This window comes from Rhea americana, unplaced genomic scaffold (genome assembly GCF_003343005.1).
Source record: "Rhea americana isolate MKP2758 unplaced genomic scaffold, rheAme1 scaffold_5, whole genome shotgun sequence".
NCBI classification, from domain to species: domain Eukaryota; kingdom Metazoa; phylum Chordata; class Aves; order Rheiformes; family Rheidae; genus Rhea; species Rhea americana.
Genome location: NW_028186645.1, coordinates 5,181,603 through 5,203,790, shown reverse-complemented (window position 1 = coordinate 5,203,790; position 22,188 = coordinate 5,181,603). Strand labels below are relative to the sequence as shown.

General features: G+C 42.0%; 1 protein-coding gene across 5 annotated transcripts in view; it reads right to left on the bottom strand.

Moving 5' to 3' along the window:
* The window catches only part of SYNE3 (spectrin repeat containing nuclear envelope family member 3), a 79,886-nt gene that overhangs the window by 28,523 nt on the left and 29,175 nt on the right, over nucleotides 1–22,188 (bottom strand). For 4 of the 5 annotated variants that reach the window (XM_085317490.1, XM_085317491.1, XM_085317493.1 and 1 more), the window contains 10 exons: nucleotides 17,431–17,590; nucleotides 14,501–14,658; nucleotides 13,050–13,222; nucleotides 12,332–12,641; nucleotides 6,794–6,955; nucleotides 5,704–6,048; nucleotides 4,416–4,552; nucleotides 2,328–2,475; nucleotides 1,375–1,557; nucleotides 974–1,117 (listed from right to left, as the gene is read on the bottom strand). In XM_085317490.1, coding sequence (XP_085173616.1) covers nucleotides 974–1,117; nucleotides 1,375–1,557; nucleotides 2,328–2,475; nucleotides 4,416–4,552; nucleotides 5,704–6,048; nucleotides 6,794–6,955; nucleotides 12,332–12,641; nucleotides 13,050–13,222; nucleotides 14,501–14,644 — 1,746 coding nt within the window. In that variant the 5' untranslated portion in view covers nucleotides 14,645–14,658; nucleotides 17,431–17,590. Of the gene's footprint in view, nucleotides 1–973; nucleotides 1,118–1,374; nucleotides 1,558–2,327; nucleotides 2,476–4,415; nucleotides 4,553–5,703; nucleotides 6,049–6,793; nucleotides 6,956–12,331; nucleotides 12,642–13,049; nucleotides 13,223–14,500; nucleotides 14,659–17,430; nucleotides 17,591–22,188 lie in introns of those variants that run through there. The other variant, XM_085317494.1, reaches the window with a different exon arrangement.

Genomic DNA, 22,188 nt, shown 5'->3' with positions numbered 1-22,188 from the left:
CATAGGGTAATATGCTAAATGTAACATGACCCTCCAGATGGATACAMAACCACACACTAAAGTTAGTTTCATTTTACAATGTGAAGAAAAAAAAGATAATAATTTTTTTGACATCTAGAAGTGAATTCTTACATGTTACCAATTGGTAAGAAAGAAGACAAGCTGCTAAGAAGGTGCCAGAGGAGAGATGGTACTACAGCTAAGCACTGCAAGAAGTTATGGTGACAACATCCCTATGGTCACCATGGTGAGGTGACACAATATAGCTGAATCTCCACAGTACATCATGGCAAAAGGAAGAATCACATTCCCCTTCTCTACCTCTCTTGCTCTTCCCTCCCCTTTTCCAATAGCCAGGCCCACTGCATGCCTTAAACAAGCCCTATTGCATGTTTGCTGAACTAATTCAGGACACTAACTAGGTAGAAAACTATCATCTTTCTTTTTTTTTAATTTTTTTCCCCTATTTTGGCCAGTTGAATCAGCTCTTGGAGCAAATTGGGTGAGTGTCAAAGCTTAGACAAGATAAACAGCAGGAACAGGAGATGTGGAAGGGGGTAGGACAGTGGAAGCTCCTGATTTTGGAGGAGTTTGATTGGTGTTTGATTGCTGTTTGATTGGTTCAGTTTTTCTTGTGCAGTTTCATCTCCAGCAGGTACTATGAGAGTATGTTTTCTCTGTCAATAAAAGTTGCTCAAAATGTTGTGGCACCAATAGCCTTTCAGCTGCTTGTTCTTTCCCTTGTACATCAATTTGCCAGCTTCAGCTGCATTGCTTCAATTTCTTCTAGTCCATGTTATAAACTGGACCAAATGAAATTTTCTGACACACAGTCAGTTGAGGGGATAAGGTGTTGAATTTCTAATGCTAATAAAACAYTAATTTTGCCTCAGATTAAATGATCTTGATTATGTATACAAACATGAGTATAATTAACTGAGGATACAAGGGACAGACATTTACTGTAATATACCTGGAGTCTCTGGAGTTGTGTCTTTTTACTTAACAGGTCAGGCTGTGGTTCATTCTCTAGATCAACTTTGGCCTTGATTGCAGATAATTTCTTCTGCAAAGGTGCAAAACCAGCATCGAAGTCCTTATGTTGCAATATCAAATTCTGGACAAAGAGGGAAAAAAAATTCACCATTCAACATTATGCCCTTGACATTATTTTTTGTCCATGTCCATCTCACACTCGGAACAAAACTAAGCCACGTTGTGCAACAAGCCATACCTTCCTATAAGTCTTTGATCAATTTAGAAAAAGGTATTGGGCGCAGCTGCTTAGTACTAAWTTTTTTGCTGTAAAACTGGCTTTATAAAAGATTAATATTATCTTTGTTGCAGACAAAACTGCAGACGGTTGCAGCTCACCTGCAGCTTGCGCTTGCTTTGCAGCAGACTTTTATGTAGAATTTCTCTCTCCTTTGAAGCTTCAGCTACTTCCATCAGAAAAGACTTTGCTTTTTCCTCACCAAGGATATTGTTTAGCAAATCTTTCTTCAGCTGTAATGTCATCAACTTATCTTTGAGTTGGGAGCTTTCAGCTAGAGCAGCCTGAAGGAGAAAAATTCTTCCAGTGAAATCATAACTAAAGTAAAATAATCACATAACCATGTTATTCTCACATAAGTCACATAACCAAAGCAGTATGACAAAGCTAGCTAAAACATCCTGCTGGGCCGCCAAAGGAGGTACCTGGATGGTGCCAGTTAAAGGAGAAGTCTTCCCAGTAATGTCACAAATACCAGGCCTGCATCCATTTTGCAAACAGAAACAGAGGAAAACAGTACTATGGAGAGAGCTGTCCGTGTAAGGGAGAGGCCAGAAGAAAGGACAGCAGAATGCTTGGACAGAAAGGACAGCTTGAATGCTCATCCCAAGGATAAACTCTATCCCTGTTCAGGGGCATGCTTATTCCAGAGAYCAGAGGAATGACGAAGGAGCAAACAACTTTCAAGGGACAGGCAGAAACCATACATTTTAATCTCTGAACTGTATTACTGCACGCTTATTAACTGAGTTCACAGACTTCTTGCCCAGGGAGATTTGGGGTTAATGCCTAAACAATAATCATTGTTAATGAAAATCGGCATTTTAACTCACTTTAAGTTGACAACCCTAGCTCACCAAATGGAGGGCAGAAAATAGGACACTCTRTTACAGCTAGAGGTAAGAGTTGCCCCCTGTACCCTGGGGTTTCCTATTATATTGCAAATGCCTTTCCAGCTGTTGCTCTCTGACAGCTGTATGCAGACAGTTAGTCACATAGCCTTGGCAAATACAACCCAAATATCAGCTTCGTAACTTAGCAATAGGTTTGCTACCTCAATCTGAGCCAGCGCTGGCTCTGGAGTGTCCAGGAGCATCTTGACTGATGGCTTCCACTGTTCAAAATCTTGCAGAGGGTTTTGAAAAAGCTGCCTCAGTTGACCTTCCGTATCAGCGCTCATTTTAGATGTCTTCCCTCTAACACTGCARGGATAAAGTGACAACTGAGAGAAGAATTACAAAGAAATCTGAGTCCAAACATCCTATTCATCAAGGCATGACTTTACGCAATCCTCATGTGTAAACCGTATCCTGCACAAAGGGCCTCAGTCTTTTTTACTCTCTGTGCCTGGTGTTGCATACCAACAGCTGCCCTGTCAGTCCGAGATGGCTGACAAAACTTTATTTAGACACTGTGAGACACACTTGTCTCTTGTGCAACTACATATCAGGAATTACTCTGCACCCTCGCACTCAGCAATCTTGTCTTCTCCGTGAGTATTGCTATCACCAGCATGATTTACCAAATAACATTATGGGAGCAGTCTCACCGATTGTTGGGAGGAACAAGCCAAGAGCATGCAGAATTTAACTGTAGTTGTCTGAATCATTTTACATATTACAGAGTATTTTCACATTTAAATATTAAATTAAAAATAAATTGCAATCATCCCAAGTTACCTATAAAAGGGGGGGATACATAATCTTTTTTGTCTTCAGATCTAATTTTTTAAAACTTTGCAGAATAGCATATATATTTTTTATTTCTCTATATAAGTTTTTATATATGTGCATTTACACACACTTACAAATCTGTACATATCTCCATATATACATATATTAATCAGAGGCTAAAAGCAAACAGCACACACTTGCTAAATATCCAGGTTTCTCTTAAACAGGCTTAACCAAAATACAGCTGAGTAACAACGCCTTGCTGTGACACACCCTGTGCAGCTGCCTCCTGTTTTTCTAAGCTTTCCTGACCTCCCAGTCTGCTGAATCCTATTTGAAATGGCAGTATACAGCCCAAATTGTATGTTCATATGGAAACAGGATCCTGCAGGCTCACAGGACAGGCARGCAAGAGTCATGCCACCAACTTCCAAGGCAATCACCATTAATTCTGCCTTTTTATAAAAGTAGAAACAATAATCTTACCTGTATGACTATGATTTTACTGAACTAAACAAAGATAAGGTTGCGGAGGACAAAAGCTCTGCAAATGGAAAGTCTGGATATTAGAGGTCCTTTGCCATTTGCTCCGCTGCTTCTGCCAGGCTCAGTGTGAAGCTGCCACACTTTGCAAAGAAGCTTCAGAGAGAAGCTGGCAAAAGAGCAGCTGCCATTTTCTACTGAGAGACAAGTTCTTCTGCCTTCTCTGCTTCTCTTTCAACTTCATTTACTTGTTAGTTTTTAAAGTAAAATCCTTTTTTCTAATGACCTATAACCCCCCTAGATGGGCAGCACAGTGTGCACTGGGCAGAGGAAAATAAGTTTGAATACAGTAAAAAAAAAAAAACTGACCTTTTTCCTCAAAAAAAWTTGATCCTTTCTTCTAGTTTGCAAATTTTGCTGCAGCTTCTTTACTTCCTGATTCCAGGCAGCCTGGAAACGGAAACACTGAAGTCTGGGGAGAGGCTAAACTTTCAGCGCTTCCAACCCAAGGCAAGTTGAAAACAGGAGTTTCATGAATACATGCCGTCAGGAGAAGGGGGAATGAACTCTGCCAAATAATTACTAAGGCGGATGAGTCATCACAACAGACTCAAAAAGGAAGGGCCATAATTCTTCTGAACCGTTTACCGCTGCAGCCCCTATACTGATTTTCTAGTTGCTGTCATGAAAGGCAAGCAAAATATATAAATTATACAATGCTAAGAAGACTAAACTAGCTACCAAACARTATCATTTTCTTCAAACCATATTCAACATTAATGATGCAAGATCTTGAAAACTTGAAAATGGCCAGCAGCCTGCAGCTCCGAAGAAACGGCTAAAATTGCAATGTAACTGGTAAACACCTTTCTTTCCTAATCATGTCGCCTACAGTCAGATTGCATTTCATACTTTTCTCATAGGCCCTTGTCAATCCCTTTAGTGTCAGAGAAGATTCTCCCTCACATAATCAGACTTCCCAATACCTTTGATACTCCTGTATTGCAGAGACAACACTCTCAGTGTGCGGCTGTACATCTTGGGAAAAACGTAGCAGTTCCTTAAGCTGAGCTTTCAGCCTCTCAACCTTGGACTCTTCCGCAGCCAGAGACGCTCTTGTTGCCTAAAACAAAGAAATAATGAACAGATCACACCTTATGTAGTGCTTTGTGCATGAAATGGAGTGATACGACTGTCTCTCAAGGTAGGCACACTGCTAGCCACCAGTCCTCCTCCTGCTGCCTTTTTTCATGGTTGTAATGAATAAGGACTTTGTTAGACAGACTACACTCTCCGGAACAGTGTTGATCCTGCAGCCTCTCTCTACTCTCTTCATACCACCTAGCCTCTGCCTCTGATCTGCAGGATCCACTGTTTGAACAGGGTGAATTGCAAACAAGCCCAATTTCAGTTTTCTGCACCTAATGTGAGATGCACGCCTGGCACAGTCTTACCTGCTTCTGCTCGCATGCACAGATCTTTCTCAAACACTCATATGTACAAGRGGTTAATTCTAAGGTCATGTGGAGAAACAGGAGAAGAAAATGTAGCTGAACTAATTAGTATTTTGTGGAGCATGTTTGCACATACTTTTCCCAACTACACGTGCCTGAGCACTAGCCACATGAATCGCAACAAAAGGTATTTTGAAAAGTGGTAATAAATGCAAAACCAACTCTCTAGAGGAAATGACTGTTAAAAATTCTCACCTACTTTATGTGTGGAGAACTTTTTCACTCTTATTTTTTCAACAGTTTTATTTTGGTTTAAATACTGGATTGTTACAAACTTTGCATTTCTTCTCAGGCATGAACATGTATCTCATGATATTGGAATACAGGTATCCACCTTGCACAGATGAAGGACATAACAGAGAAACAGTCCCACAAAATACTCCAAATTGTATATGTACATAACTCACATGTACAGTGAGGCATTATTTTTTCTACTTCTTTATAAGTAGAGCAAATTCTATTGCTTGCTTTGTATTGTGCATTTTTTTGCAGATGGTCCTTTCGAAGTCAAGACACAAACTTCATTACTTYCTCCACACCACCCCTTGTGCAGAGTAAGATAAAAATTAGAATAGCTGATTCCACGGCTGCTATTCACAGTTTTCTTCAATCTCTTTCATACACCCTCCTACTCTTTCTTTATCACCTTTCAGCAGTGGGACAGGCATCTGTTGGATGTGACTAGGTTTGCTCAGTCTACAAAGAATAGGACGGCACTTGATACCTACTACTTTYAGGCATACAAAGGACAACAACTTACATTGCATTTTCTCCACAGAGCTACAAACTCATCTTCACTCTTCTCCCCCACCCCAGGGTCCAAGTTGTTTTCTAGTCTCTGTAGACCTTTTCTGAATTCCTGGACGTCTGCTTCTAACTGTCTGGCTTGGGACTCATAGGCACCTTCTGACTGTAGGATCTTGAGCAATCTATCCTCCTCCTCATTACACAGTAGTTTCAGCTTCTCCAAGGCTTTTCGCAGCTCTTCGAGTTCATCCTTCATTCTCTCAGCTCCCAGTGGGGAGGTATTCTGAATCACATCTGCACACTGATTTTCAAGATGCTTCCACTTCTTTCCACCACTCCTAATGTTTTTGGCAATTTCCTGCAGAAGGAAGAAGTTAAATAAAAGTAAGTTGGAGGGGACAGCAAATTAGGGAAAAAARGTGAAACTATCTCTCCTGGCTGTATATATATATTTCTTTACTGCTTACATCAAAATATGCCTTTTTTTTCAAGTGGTCAGGTGCTAGGCTTTGCACATGATGCATATGCCTTCTGAGCAATGTTAACTGGCAAAAAGAAAACACTGGCTCTCTGGAAATAYTGGCTTGATTTTCAGAAATACTTGCCATCTTAGGTCTGTAATGAACACGACAGGAGCTGCAGGCAGTAAGAAGAACTGATAATCAGACTTCTGAGAGATTTAAAGCTGAACAATTTAAGCCTTGGAACCAAAGTACTAAGAGACTGTTTTCAAAACAGGTGCTTTCATTGCTAGCTCTGAATTTTCAAAGCCTGGCAGCTTTCTGGCTCTATTTGGATCACACTTACCAAGCACCATTCATTTAAAAATGTTTAAAGGCACGATTCTCAAAGACTCATGTAACTGTGGRAGATGAGGCTTTCCAAAAAATCCTGACCAGCCCGTGACTCGTGATACAATTGGGAGAATCGTATGTACTAACGATCTTTCAGACCTGGTATAACTCTCCCTGCTAGCCCACATTACAGCAACGATCAACTTGATTTGCTTACATAATTCTTTTCTAAGAACATTTTTGTATGGCTCCACAGAYGTGGAGAATGCACAGTCCTGGCCCCTTTGCAGAAGTATATCATATAAAGACCTGTAGTGCCTTTAACTTGTCCTTTGCTGAAGACTTGGTTGTTTCTCTAACGCAGTCATTTAATCTTTCTGTCACACCATTCAGCCACAACTGAAACTGGTTGACGTTAGCGCTGTACCGCTCATGTTCTTTGGTTATCTTTTCAAGCAGTTTCACTCTGGTCTGTAACGAGAGACATCAGAAACAGTGAGGACATGGCTTATCTGGCTTTTTCCTTTATACTGTAACCCAGAAAATTCAAACAAGAGTCCCTTTTTGCAAGCCTCCGCAGCATTTGGCTCTGCAGAAATTCACAGTTTGTCTCAAGTAAGAGGATACAAAAGTACATAAAGGCTTGTCCCAAGTCTTGGTCACGYTGCACTGTCTCAAGGGTTAGTCTCTGAGCATGCAAACTTCAAGATCCTCTCAGGTGAATTTCTAGCCTTCCCTTTCAAAAAGGTTCACATTCTGTCATTGGAAAATGAAGAGAAAGAAGTCTGTTTCTTCAGAGAGGCAAAAMCAGCTATGTTCCCTAGTGAAAAAATAAAGATAAGCAATACGATAGATTTCCTCTGCCTACCTGTCAAAATGAGAAAGAGAGACTGGGGTAAATTATTTCAAAGTACTCACTATTTAAACAGGCTGTAAAGAAAGTGACTGTACATTCAACTCAAAGCATCCCTCAAAATCATGCAACCCAGGAGTTTTGTACTTTATTGATTTGCAGGTCACAAATGATCCTCTGGTGGCAGTGCAGCCCCTGGAGGCAAATTTAAGCCTATGGGCAACAGGCTTGATTTTCTAAGCTACTCTTTGTGCATCCTATAGGAGGAATCTGTGGTCTYAGGGAGGCCAGCACACCACGAGTTGCTCACAGCTGATCTAGCCTGACAGCCCTTATAACAAGGCAGAGTCACATTTGCCCAAACTATCCCTGTTCGTCAGCTGAAGATTAGTCCTTTGCTGAGGGAGATTCTACATGAATCATGAAGAATCCTGTTCTGTTGTTTCACTAACATAATATCCAACCTAAATATTATTTCCTGCAATTCAGACTGATTTTTTTCTTGCCCTTCCCCAGTTGGCATGGAGAACTATTAAATTACACTACAGTTACCCTAGAAAGAAATTTGTCTCTTGAGCAATACATTTAGTGCTTGCAGCACCCTTCAAAGGCTTTGCTCTCACTGGCACAACGGGCACGACTGGCTGAGTTTCATTTTGCGTAATATGGGATACATCCTGCACCTCTGAGCAGAGTTTAATCCCCGGTGCTCTCCACAGAGAGGAGGAGGACAGCCGCAACCGTGGGCAGAGGTTTGGGATCTCCCTTGTTGCTGTGAGCCTCTGGGCAGAGCCCCCCACCCCGTTGTGCTAATGGGGGGTGCCCCCTTGGGGGCTTTGCCTTTGGGACCTCTGGGACAGGTTATGCCCATGGTGCAATGCAAAGCCATCGCTCTCCGGGTGCCACCAGACCTCACTGTGCCAGCGTTTTCCRCAGTTACGCTCTTATCTCCGCTGATACGTGCAAACCAAGAGTGACTCTCCTAAAGGTAGCTGAGTTGCTCTGGGACCAAAGAGACATGCTCAAGGGACAAGTGGGTGCAGTACTGCTTCCCCCTGTGAACAAAATACTGCCCCCTTAGAGCAGCCCCTTTAAAAGCACCAGCTGGGCAAACAGGGGTTTGCATGACAGACCAAAAGGCAGAATTATGGTAGCACACTTCTGTGACCAAGATGTATCCAGCAACACCTCATTTGTGTACTAGACCCCCTTGCCTTGATTCTCAGATCTGCAGAGGCCTGTAACAGTTCAACAACTGCTTTTCCTCAAGTCAAAGCTCTAGAGGTGTAAATGGGCCAAACATTGAGCTGAAGCAAGTCAGTCAAAGCTTACTGATACTCATGAATTAGGCCAATTTATTGAATCAACAGAAATACAAGTAGCAAAATCAGAAGCTCCAAAGGAAGCAAGTCAGATTAACAAAGCAGAGCCATTACACTAATCTACAGAGGGTTAAAAGGARGTAGAAACGACCTCCCCCAGGACAGGCTGTGCAGCCACACAAAGGAGTGCACGGTTTGGATACTCCTGCTGGTCAGGGAGGTCAAGGAGATGACATGGATATGAACAGACTTTGTTAGCTGTCTAGCAAAAGGCTAACMAATTACTGGCTGAACCCCCAGCAAGAGGTTAAGCAGGGAATTTTTCTAATGATGTGAAAGATGCTGTCACTTGCTGTTAGTCTGCTGCTTGGGGAACGGGACAGCACCAAACTCCTGCCTCCACGTGCACTTGGAAAACCTGAGGAGGCTTGCTCAGCAAGGACGTGGCCCTGGRAGAAATGAGAGCACTGGCAGGAACAGGACGGTCCCCCTGGGCTGCAGAGTAAGAGAYGTGTCAGGGCAGGATACCCCCAGGCCTGGGTACTCACCAAGGGTCAGGTGAGGCACAGGAAATCCTCTCCCTACGTTCCCCCTGTAGCAGGGACACAGCCTTCTCTGGAAGGCATTTTAGAGCACACAAACTAATTCCTGCTTTAAAGCCCTCTGCGGGATCCTCTCTGCTGCCCGTGATGGGAATGCAGCCTAAGAGCAGCCTCTCTAAGTCAGCCTCTCCCTTCCCACTCCCCCCGCCCGGCCCCAGGCGGCTGCGGGCGCTGCGGGCGCTGCGAGCCCCGGGCTGAGCCCTGCGAAGGGTGCAGGTGGCTCCAGAGCCCGGCAAGGCTGGTCTGCTCTGGAGCGCCGTCAGGAGCTGCCCCCGCTGCTTCGGGGCAGCGCTGCTCCGGTTCTGTCCCTTGGGGTCTTCAGAGCTGCAGACCGTGCTAAAAAGCCCTGCGCGCTCCGCGGGCTGGAGGGACGCCTCGGTGCTGCACGCGGGAAGGCTGGACCCAGCCTCCTCCTCCATGCGCGGGCAGAGGCAGCGGGCTGGGGAACAGAAATTTTTGCCTCGTGGCATTAAAGGGACGGAAGGATCTGAAACGTCAAACAAACCTGCAGGACAAGCTGCCTCGTCCCTGTAGCCCTTCCTGGTGCTTTCAGTCTTGGGAGCTCCGGGATACATGAGGCATGGCATTATAAATATCTAGTTTTGAGTTAACGGAGACAACGTGCAGTGAAATTGATTTGACCTGCTAAGGCTTTAATTTGAATAAATTTGAATAAGTATCAACATCCCGTATATTGTAACTTTTTCTACCATCTTCAGTCACCATTTCTGCTAAAAATCACAACCTATACCTCTGCATTATACCTCTGTTATTTTATCTGGCAAGGGAGTGTGGGAGGTGGATGCCACACCTAAATAAACCGCCTCAATAAACGTAATTAGTAGAAAATGAGGTTCTTTTAAAATTTCTCAGTGACAAGGAAACATGATAGTATTAAGGGAGGAAAATAAAAACCAAATCAACCCCCAAAAAGCTCCCATGTGCTCATACCAGAAGAGCAATGTCACAGGCAAGCCATTTAAGAAACACTGTCCAAGAGCTTGTCTTCTGATAGAGCTGGACAACTGCACAGGATCTAAAAATGCTCTTCAACTGCAAGTGTAATCTGTGAACAGCAGCAATCCTCCTCTGACAGGCATCTCAGACATTCAGCTGGCATCTGCAATTCACATTTAGCCTGGGCTGTCCTCACCAGAGGGGCCCCTTGCAACTCCTATGCCTCCTTCAACCACTCTTCCCTCTGGTGGAAGAGGTGGCAGGGTTTCTTTTAACTGCTGTTACACTCTCCAGAGTGCTTCCCAAGGTGCTGGTAACCTTGGCGTTAGCTAATGAATTTATTTCAGCTGCAAAATCTAAGGCTTCTCAACCCCCTTCRTTATTCCCTAACTCCTGAAAGAGGGCTTTCTTAGCTGGATTTTCTCACTCCATCTTTCTGTGAAATGTGGTATTTATAACCAATGCCAAAGAAGAGAAGCTTTTACTAGCATCTCTGTCGGCTGGAGACATAAAGGTATTTTAACTGAGTACTATGAGCCACTTCCTCATCTCATTTACACCAGCATCTATCCAGATCAGTCAGAGAAATTACTCTATGCAAAATCAGTCTCGAAAGACATCAGATTCGGGCTCTGTGTATTCAAATGTCTTGTTTGAAAGAGCTGCTTTATTAGAGTATCTAATGACGGTCTCTTGCTTACAAACCACAGAAAATTTTTGGTTAGGAGGGAGCAAGTGAGAATTTAAAATGCCAATTTAGAGACACAACACTTTGAATTCCCAGGAACCTTCTTATTCCAAAAACCAGCTGCCTGCTACTGAACAGATCTACCTTTGAAGGGGAATTAAAAAAAAAAAAAAAAAGAAAAAAGAAAGAAAGTCAAAGTTGCGGTGCTAGTCTATCAGAGGCTTTACAGCTCTTCGCAGCAGCTGCAGATATACAATTTCCAAATCCTCTTGGCTTTTGGAGAGAGTTATTACAGCAGTTTGGGCTATTTTATGACCAAAAAAAAAAAAAAAAAAAAAAAAAAAAAACAAAGAGAGAGTTTCGCATTTCTGAAAGCTGCCAGCTCCTGTATTTTACAGGACTAGTATGTGTAGAGCAACAGAGTGATGACATGAGCATCCTCATGTTGTTCTTCCAGTGTGATCTGAAGTTAACCTTGTATGACAACATCCAGGGAGGGAGAGCATACATCTCCATGACCAAATAGAAGGTGACAAAGTGATAGAGGCAGATGGTAGAGCCAAGGTAATGAAAATTATTTATATTTGCATCAGATAATTCCAGCTTACAGAATTCTCGAAAACTATTATGAAAAAAAGATGACATTTTAAGCAGCTCTTTATGCTTGGGGTAGATCCATCTCAATATTCCTCTGAGTATTTCTATTGATCTAGGATAGTGAGGAACTGAATTGAACTCTTCTGCCCATCYGCAGGTCTCTGCCCTTTAGCCATGGCATACAATCTAATCCTACCTTTACCCCATTTTTTTTTAGTGAAAAGTATGAGTCTTATCTGAAATCTGTACCCAGGAATAGTGTGAAAGGAAACCACTGGCACTGAAAGATAAACTAGAATGAATTATACCAGCACATCTAACAGCTGCTTGAACCAGGAGATTAGTGGCAGGCAAAAAAACTGTGTGTGTCCAGTAAAAATCCTTCAGGTAGCAGAACTGGCCATTTGTGTTCAGTGTTGGAGGAGCACCTGATTCCCATCTCAATGTCTGCCAGTTCTGCAGGTGAGGACTGTAGCTCTAGATCTGGACTAATGCTCCTCCAAAAAGCGTGGGTGCATGCATGCATCAGACTTTACAAAGAGAAGACCTAAACCAATATTCACTAGATCGCAGCAAGCAGCTTGCAATTAGTCTTCAAAAATAYATTATAACTGTATATGTATATATACAATGTGAGAGCATTGCAATTGTTGTTGCAAATAGTCCACTGAATAAAAAAAACAGTGGTTCCCTCACCCTGTTTCCTTTTGCCATTCTATCAGGAAAGCCTCATCACTCAAGAAACATGAATAGTAAATACTATTCATATTTAAGTACTATACTGTACACAGATAAAAACTTAACACCTCCCATTCTTTATAGGTATACCTGAGCTTCTTCCTTGATTCCTTCATATTCCACCCTCATCTTCTTCTGAGCATCTTCATCAACGCTGGGGTCACCTATCCTGTTGAACAAGGAAGCAGCTTCCTCTAGCAGCCTTTCCAGCAGGACTGACTGATTTAAGACGTCATTCAGCAGAACCTGAGCGTGGCTCAGCTGCCACTGCTTCTCCTTTAAGCCAAGCTGCAACTCAATGTCAGGCTCCAAGGTCACCCTCATACTGTGAATCCATGCGTAAAACTCATCTTGGGCTTTCAGGTACTCACTCCAGTGCAGCCAGACCCACTCAATACGGCTATTGGAGAGAGCAAGAGAGATGAAATTATGATGGGTTCAGTGGAGACTGGCAAGTTCAAAATGAACCGGTTCTCAGCAATTTTAAGCTGTTCTCTCGGACTTCAGAAGCTCAGGATTAATTTACCAGGTTCTCCCTGCTCATTGGAGGAAATCTCCTGCACAAGGCCAATGTGCCCAGCAAAACTGATCATTTAAGTCCCTGAGCTGTGCTGGCTATGCAGGGAGGAAGTGCTGAGGTCCCATGGCCTGTTTCTTCCCACAGTTACCACCTGGTCCTGGGATAAGAAGCGACTACTATCTACAGTCCAGCAGCAGAGAGAGGCAAGAAGCACTTTATKAAAGCAGTGGATGAGACAACTACCCCAACACACCTAACAGTCTTGTGCAAACAGTACATTTGCCTTACCTGTGGCAGTGAGTAATGTATATGGCTGTCTCTTCCCATAAGGCCTTAATGTCTTTCAGTTTAGACAGTACCTCATGTTTCTTATCCTCACTGACGCTGCGGAGAGCAGCATCTGCCTTCACAAGAATCAAGTCCATTTTCAAGCTGCCTTCTGGCTCCAGCTCGCGTATTTTCTATTAGAGAAACAAATGCGACTGAAAGCATGAGAAGAAAGCAGGCAGAATTAATGACATTCTAACTTTGTTTTTACCCAGGAATTATAAAGACCCTGCTGCAAAGCATCTCCTGAACAGAAAATAAGAACTTTCCTCAGATTTGTTTATTCTAAAAAAAAAAAAACAAAAGCAAGAAATGGTCAGAGAGAAAGCTGTGGCTATACAGGCATTTTTCTATTCCAGATATTGCTTTTTAAATGATTGCTGTCCTTGGATGGCATTTTCATTAACAAATTAACAAGAAATAAACCACAGGAAGGAAGGAAGGAAAGAAGGAAGCATGAAAAAAAAATGCAAGCCAGATGCAAAAAGAGAAATTGAAAAATGATCACTAGATTTGAAAACAGCCAGTAAGTGAAGCAGCGAGCACATCATGAAGAAGATTTGGCTGTTTTATTTAGAGAACAGACCAGTTAGAATTAAAGGTAATTATAAAATTAGTTTCAATGCTAATCACAGAAATAACACCACTCCTTCTAATCATGGATGGTAGAGATGGGACAAACAATAGTGTTTCATTTTCTGAGATTATAAAACCAAGATAACACCCAATGAAACTGAAGTTAATGAATGTGAATCACAAGAAGAAAGCAGGCATAACCTGCAAAGGTATCTCTGTGAAAATAGTTATACAAGGGATTAAGTAAGAATAGAAGAAATGACAACATTTGTATTTTCATTAGACAGAATATAAAGGGGAGTCGTAAATCCACTTTATCAACGGGCCTTAYGGAAAAGGACCAGTGGGTTACTCTAGAATGCTCATTCCTCAGACCTACAATCTTTTTCTATCACTGTCAGTGCCAGGGTCCTGGAGGAGATGGAACACTAAGATGATCTGATTCTGTGTTACTATATACTGGACTTTTGCAAACCACTATCTGGTAATTGCAAGCAGCAACTCAGCCATCATTGCAGCTCCTGAACATGCTCTTCTGGGAGAGTAAACATTTTATCTGACAAATCAGAATTGCTGCTAGACTTTTAAATCAATATGAAAAATTTGGAAACCTGTGATATACAATTGCCTTCCTCTTTTTCTACAATGTCTGTAAACTTTTTGCAGAAGTAAAAATTAGAAAGGATACTGATGCAAGCCTATCCACACAGGACTGCTACTCTAGTGAGAGGGGACAGCTGATAATTTCCTAATGGAAAACTCCATGGCTCACAGCAATACCTGCAACACATCCCAGTGACACCTGGCTCTGAACTGCTACATCACACTCCCCTTACCTCAGTCTCTCTCAGTCTGGCTTCTAGGGCTGATCGAGGTCCCTTGGTGTTGTCATTGATCCTCAGCCTCTCTTGGATGGCCTTCATCCAAGCTTCTGCATTCTCCACGCTACTGTCAAATTCATCCTGTGGCTGCTGAGTCATTGCATTTGAAGAAACTGAAAGGATAAGAAGCAAGGAAGTATGACGTTTTTGATTTAAGACCTCAGCAGGAAAACATCCAAAGCAATCTAAAGGAGCAAAGAGGAGAAACTACTAATGTTGTGGCTTTTCTTTTTAATAGTTATACCAAAAAAGCTCATCCATACAACAGTACAGTGATTCAGCAGAATGCAGAGTAGACATTCACATTCCAGCTTTTTCAAAAAAAAGTCTACCAGTAAATAAAAAGTAGGTGGAGAATTGTGGAAGGCTCCATTACAATACACGGTTTTAATTCAAAGCCTTCAAATGAGATTAATTTGGTGTTCATGGTACCTTCAGATTGGCTAAACCAGTTACAAATATACTGTCTCTTTCCAGAGCCTACTCAGCACAAGACTCTTAAGTCCTTCCAGGCTCATGCACTGAGCATCTGACACTAGACTAGCAAAGCATTTAAGCACATGCTTAACTTAGAGGTATGTAAACCCCTTAAAGCTGGTGAGATCACTATCAGATACTTAGCCTTGTTCTGCTTAGGCTGGGCGGAGGTTATTTGAATGTGTGTGCTTTGAGTCTAGGTACACAAACACAACACAAATTGGCCAGCAAATGCCAAGACAAACCACTAATAAGCCGTCACATGGAAACATCTATCAACACTTAAGAATTTCTTCTTTCACCATCTCTTCTATTCCTTATCTGCTTTTCTCCACCTCGTGGAAGTTTTGGTTTTCCCCTCCCTTCTCTTTACTCCCTTGTTGCTCCTGCACCACTGCAAGGAGCAGACATGACAATTGCTTGCACTGTTCACTCTGTTGATGTATTTTTACGTCCTGTTTAAAGCACATGCTCCTGGCAGCCCAAACAGCATCCTCTGTGTCTGATCAAATAAAAAAAAWAATAAAAAAAATTAAAAAAAAAGGAAAGGAAAGGAAAGGAAAGGAAAGCCACCCTATGCTAGGCCTTAGGCACTGCCATACTGAACTTGATTAATAAGGATGAATCATAATAAAACCCTCTGTAGGTCAGCTCCACTGAAGTGAACAAAAAGACAGCCACTGACATAAATGGTTTTGGATCAGATCCTACAGCTACTGCCAGCCAAGAAAACAGTGTTCCTTGTAAATTAAAACATTTTTTTTCTTTGTTATTCATCACAGAAATCTTTTCCAACACAACGTTTTAGAGTTAATTACTGAACCCAAATCTGTTGTACAGAATTTGATCCTATTACAGCCTCCTCACTTTCCCTGAGACATTTCATGTGGAAGAAACTGCTTAGTGTAAGAGGCAAAGCAGGGTTCTTGATGAAGCTGGGCCAGTGGCGTTTTATAACCACTTGAAATTCTAGGTCAACAAGTTGTCACCATGAGAAGACAGCATCCTGCTCTTGTCCACTGACAGAAAGCTTCCCATCATCCTGCTGATGTTCCTCTCCATGTGGTGGAGGACACAAGATATTTGCATTTGCAACAYTGATGTTTGGCAATAGAGACTGTCTCAGTTGTTGCTTCCCAGCCTTCAATAGGCTTTATGCTCAACAGGGCCCTGTACAGATTGAGAAGACATCTACAGAGCACCTACTGCCCTATCCACAGGAATTACTAGAAGAAACAGAACAGGTTAAACCTCAATGCACAGACAAGTAGAGCTGCTTTTACATGGAAAAAAGGAATTATTCTATAAGAGGGAGATGTCAGAAGAGGCAAAAGCCACAGATGTAACTCTTAGAGCTAGAGGGCAATTTTAAAAAACCTGACCTCGCCTTGAAATGATTAAAGAACAGAACAGGATGCACTAGATTTAGTGAGGGTGGTGTGAAATGGGGGAGTTACTCCCTCTGTCAGATTTAAAAAGCATGTTAGGATATATAATTAAAGGTAAAATCATTGACTTACATATCCAGAATCCTAAGGATGAAGCTGGCTAATTGAGTAGTGTTATTTTCAGTGGCTTGCTAGATAGTGCTGTCTTCCTCCAACAATGACTGGTCTACAGCTGATGTTTCTGAACTATAATCATCTAACTCTCATAAAAGAACTCCCATCTCTGCAGCTGACTGATCAGCTCATTTTCACACTAACTAACATTTATCCTTGTATCTATATAAGCCATAGAGTAACCGCTCCCTATCCATTTTCCTTGTTTTAGGCTATCTGAGCAAGCAGGCTCTGACTGCAYGAGTGTAAGCTGTGGTGATTCCAGTTACACTACTGTGAAACAAAAGCTCACAGTAGATTTTCCAGGCAGACTCTGATGAGGAGTGACATTCATTTCCTAGGAGAGGTTTCTATTCCTGGCAACATCCATATCATAGTTAAAAATGGCTTCAGGACTCCAATCACAGAGGAGCTAAAAGAGACCATTATGTTATCCCTGTCCTACTTCTCACAAAACGTGGAGGGCAATCCAACATGATTGGGAAGCACTGGAAAATCTACTATAATCTAACATGAAGAAAACCCCACTCACGCTTTCCTCTCACACTTCTGTCCTCTAAGAGTAAGTGTTTTCTGTCTAAAGAACACAGGAACGCCAATCCTCATCCTACACACCCAGAGATTCCACTTATGCAGCCCACATAAAAGGCCATGAAAAAAGTTATTTCAATAATGAGGTCAGCAATTTGCAAAGCAAGAGAAACACTTGCTCTATCCAGCCGCCTGCATAACATCACTTACTGATTTTGACTAATTCCTATACCTAGACCAACAAAACAATCAGATTTAACATTTGCTCTGACTCAGTCCCCAGCTGGATTTCAYGGTAGTTATGGCATACAATACCTGATACGTGTTTGAACTGACTGTTGAGACTTCTTGTGTCCTCCTTCCTCCACCCTGGGCCAGTCAGACCCTAGCTGAAGCAATTAGTTGAAATGTCCTGGAGTCTTTTGCTCTGGAACCCACTTTCTCTTCCCAGGTATTTAAAGGCATGAGTTGATATCTGTGGGGAAAAAGTATGTTTTCTGACTTATTGCCTGCTTGGGAAGAAAAATAGTTGATGACAACAGTTGTTTGGCAGTATCTTGATTATTTTGCAAAAACTCCTAAAGCTGGGATGATTCCTGGATAAATGTTTGTTATAAATCCGAAGCATTTACTCCTCTTCAGCTGTATCATTGGGAACAAAGGATTGAGCAATAGTTTTGGAGATGAAACACAGGACTCTGCTCAGTGTAAGAAATACAAAGGAGAAACAGCAGATCCTGAGCCAGACCAGAGCAGTTCAGCTGTGTAATGGCAACATTCATGGACCTGCCTGAAGGAGTGGTGCACTGTCAGGGCTACCAGTACCATGGTGGGACAGCCCCTGTCCCAGTCACTAGGATCCACTGTGCCAAGAAAAGCGTCTGCTGAAAAAAAAACCAAAAAAAAACAACAACAAAAAAAAACAAACTCACAGATGCAACCCCCTAAGCAATTTGTACAAAAACAAAACATGTTTTTATCGTAGTCATTTTCAAATGCATGAGGCTGTTTAAACAGCCTCTTGTCACATGAATCAGTCTATTAAGTCACACTGTGGAAGGCATACTGACACTGCAGAAAGCTTTTAAAGGCTCTATACATATATTACTAAATAAGGGTAATAATTAAGCCTGAGAAATTCTGGCATAAATAATGAGGCACTGAGCAAAGCACAATTCTATTTCCCCAAATGCAATGATGCAGGTCACTTAGTACAGGCAAGCAAGAAGCACATTTCAAGGTGCTGAATATAACTGACCCAGGACAGCACCTGCATCCAGAGGTTACAAAAATGATTTGACTACTTCAGGAACGGGAAAATATTAGAGAGGGATCAGTGCCAGAATCCTTTAGCTGATCCTCTCCCACAATGCCAGTCCTCATACTTTCTCTGAGTTGCCCTTCACTGTCCCCAAAACACCGTCTGGCAGTGCCTGGGAGGGCACAGGCGTCTCAGTGGTGCAGAAGATGTGCTCGTCCGACCTCCTGCATGCCCACGGCACAGGCAGTTTATCACGGTGGGTCAGTGGTGGGCACGCAGCTCAGCCACCACGGGTGGGATATCCACACTTTTGAGAGAGGGCCAAATCAACTCCTATGGCAGCAGACACCTCCCTCCAGCCAACATCGCTGCTCTCACCCCCTTTTGCCCAGCCACTAAGCCGTTTCATGAGGAGGAGGTCAGACAGCGGCTCTCAAACAGCCAGAGGAGGCCAGGTAGCTGACAGGGTGCTGGGGGCACGCTTGCTGTCCCACGAGCAGAMAAATCAGAGTAATTAGCTGACTGGTCTGCGTTATAGCTCATGGAGCCACCACATGGTAGCAGGGACGTTCAGAGATACAGAGATGTGCAGCTCTCCAGGGCAGACCACAGGACAGTGAGAGCTACAGACCATCCACCGCATGATCCAGCCAGCACCCACAGAGCCTAATTTCTCAGAGCACTTTTTCCTTAAGTACATCTGCTTTAGCTATCTTTCTACTGCACCTAATAACCCCCACCAGGGTACTGAGAGGTTTACTTATCTAATATTTGTAAAGTACTACCGAGAGCATTTAAAGTTATTACGCAAGCACAGTGTCTTTTTGGTAGGATTATCCTATTGTTTTGCAATGTTTCCTAATGTACTTGTTTTCTCTCCACCAAGTCACGTTGCTACCCTCCGCTTAAAACATTTCTTGTAACCTCTCCCATTTTAAACATTCTTTTAAACCTTACATTTATAGAACACAGGCTGCTAAATGGTTTCAATATGTCCTGAATTCTTATGTTCATGTACTACTTGAGTAACTTCCAGAACCCAGTTCTTACAAAAATAAAAAGAAAGTACAAAATCGCTCCAGGAAATTCAAATCACTCACYGTTAGGGAGACTGTTTTCCCATTATTGAAAGACTTCAAACTTTTCATAAGCCTTTCCATTTGGTAGAAATCTAAGTTACAGAATTGCACGTGAGAAAGATAAAAAACACTCGAGTGTGTCAAATTTTATATAAATGCACGAGTGTGGAAGTAATTGTGGTTCTGGGAATTGTTTGGTTCCTGGGGTAATTTAATAACTTTTCAGCTGCCCTGGATATTGTTAGAGCAGCTCTGAGAAGGGGCAGAGCTGGAAGCTCTGATTGGACTGTTGTGGGCTGGACTGATGGGCCAGTCTTTGGTASAGATCACATGAAGCACAGATCTCTGTTCTTCCAAAACTGTATATTCTTGGCCCACTCCAGGAGATGCTATTCTGAATCACCATTAGAAGGTGCTTTGCCAGCCAAGGGACCAAAAGCCTCCTGTGGAACTACACCCACGTACAGCAAAGCTGAACTGCAAAACTAGATAGGAAGTCCTCAAGATGCAAATAAAAGGTTTTGCCATTTCCAGCATAATCTTTTTGGGACTCAAAACATTAATCCTACCATCTTGGCCATATTCCAGGACAGCCTTTTCTTGGGTTATCTGAAGAGAATATTTATGACTCTCAGCGATTGTTTGTCCTAATTAATGAAAGAGAGAAAATAAACAGTTTTTGGAATAATCACATCCAAATCCTAGTTACAAGTATCCTTTTCAACCAAGGAACAGTAACATCACCTACAGTGCATACAGCACTCGTGCGTATCACAAGGATTTCCTTTCCCTTACAAAACAATACCCATAGGAAGCCTATGGCTAACGCAAGGCARTCTGCCACAATATGATCACACCAGACAATTTTATATCTAATTGATCAATACAATTGAAAAGTAGATTGGAAAATGTGTCTGCCAGGTAAGTTTTGGGTCAGACCAATTCTGAAAAGACCTTATTTTTCCTACTACGTTTAAAGAGTAATTTCAGACCTTGGTGAGAGCCAGTGTAAATGGGATATCACTTTTTCTTTTTATAAAACTCCTTTGGCAAGTATGTAATTTCCAGGTCTAAAAAGCCATTTCCTAAAAAKAGATCAAAATTTTAAAATAATTCTATATCTGAATAAAATCATTGCATGCAATAGGGCAGAGCTGGGTTCTGAAACAATCTTCCCTTTTGATATCAGCAACGACAGTCGGTATATCTGACTGCAGTATTTTTAGTTTTGACTCAAAACTATTTGGAAAAAAAAATGCTATGGAGGGGACCCTTCACTACAAATCTCTCCTCCATCCATACACTCCAYGCACGCRCGCACRTGCACACACACACACTTCTGTTTCCCCAAGTGACTCTATGAGACAGGTGGGTCTACCATGATTAAACTAGATTAGTAAAATGCAGGATTTAGTAATGGTCCAGAATTTCTTCTTACTGGGGTTAGGTTTAGYTTAGTTGGTTAGAACGTGGTGCTAGTAATGCCAAGGTTGCGGGTTCGATCCCTGTATGGGCCACTCGTTCGAGGGTTGGACTAGATGATCTCCAGAGTTCCCTTCCAACCTTACTGATTCTATGRTTACCACTAGGAAGACAGAGCATCYGTACTAGCTATTTGTCTTAGATTTTGATCCTTGATCTCCACATTATTGAGGCATTAAAMAATCATTAGAGCACTTATTCAGTCAGTGCTGCTGGAAGTTAGACAGTACTCCATCCCCCTTTTAGAAACAACTTTAGGTTCAAAGGTGCGTTGTTTCTTGCCTCTAGGCAATACGGAAAAGCAGGACAGGACAAGAATGAAATTGTTATTTCATGTTCTAGGCTAGTGGCCAAAACACTACAGAGAGTGTTTTTCAACCTCTTCTAATTGATGCATCCTTGCAAGTTTTTCTATAGAGAYGCAGATCTCTGTTTAGTGACTTTAAGTCTAATGATAATGACTTGTTTCTCCCAGTTACCTTTCACAGACTCTTCAGCAGTAGCCCAAGAAATCTCAGGTTAAATGCTTCTACTCTAAAACATCATTCTTCATATTCAGGGTAGATTTTCACTTCTGAAATCACCCATAATTGGTATCTACTAGCTTACCAGCTATCTTCATCTTGTGAACTTGTACCCAGCTGCTGAAATAGGCTAGATTTTTAACTTTTTCATCTCCCTAAGTTTTACCACCAGTCAGACAAAAAAAAAAAAAAAAGAAAAAAAAAGAAGTACAGCAAGCCAACAGCATTAGACTCATGGTTTCTAGAGGCTAGGAGTTGTGTGTTTGTTTATCTCCCACTTGTCCTCTACAGACTCTATGATCCTTCTTCAGTACCAGGTGCTAGTCATAGCATTGATATAATGACTAATAAACCTCTGCAGTATCTGAGTCTTGGGTAGAGATAAGTGAAAAATTCAGAGTGAATAATATACCTGATAAATTGTTCCTCTTTTGCTGGTCATATATTGCGTATGGACAATCTGTAATTTTCTCAAAGGTATGGTTATTCCAAATTATTTGCCAAATAAATTCCCCAAATTAGCTTTAAGCTGTAGATTGCTCCCAAGTTATTCCTTGGGATTCTTAATACTCCATCTGCATTGCTTAATTTTCATTAGACATCATCACCCTATTAAGAAATTGGGTCTCTTCCCTAGCTGGCTTGCTCATCTCATTTATGTGTCCATTTTCATAATCAGGGCCACTTCCATAATCAGGATGCCAATGTGTTTAAGCTGTGGACAAAC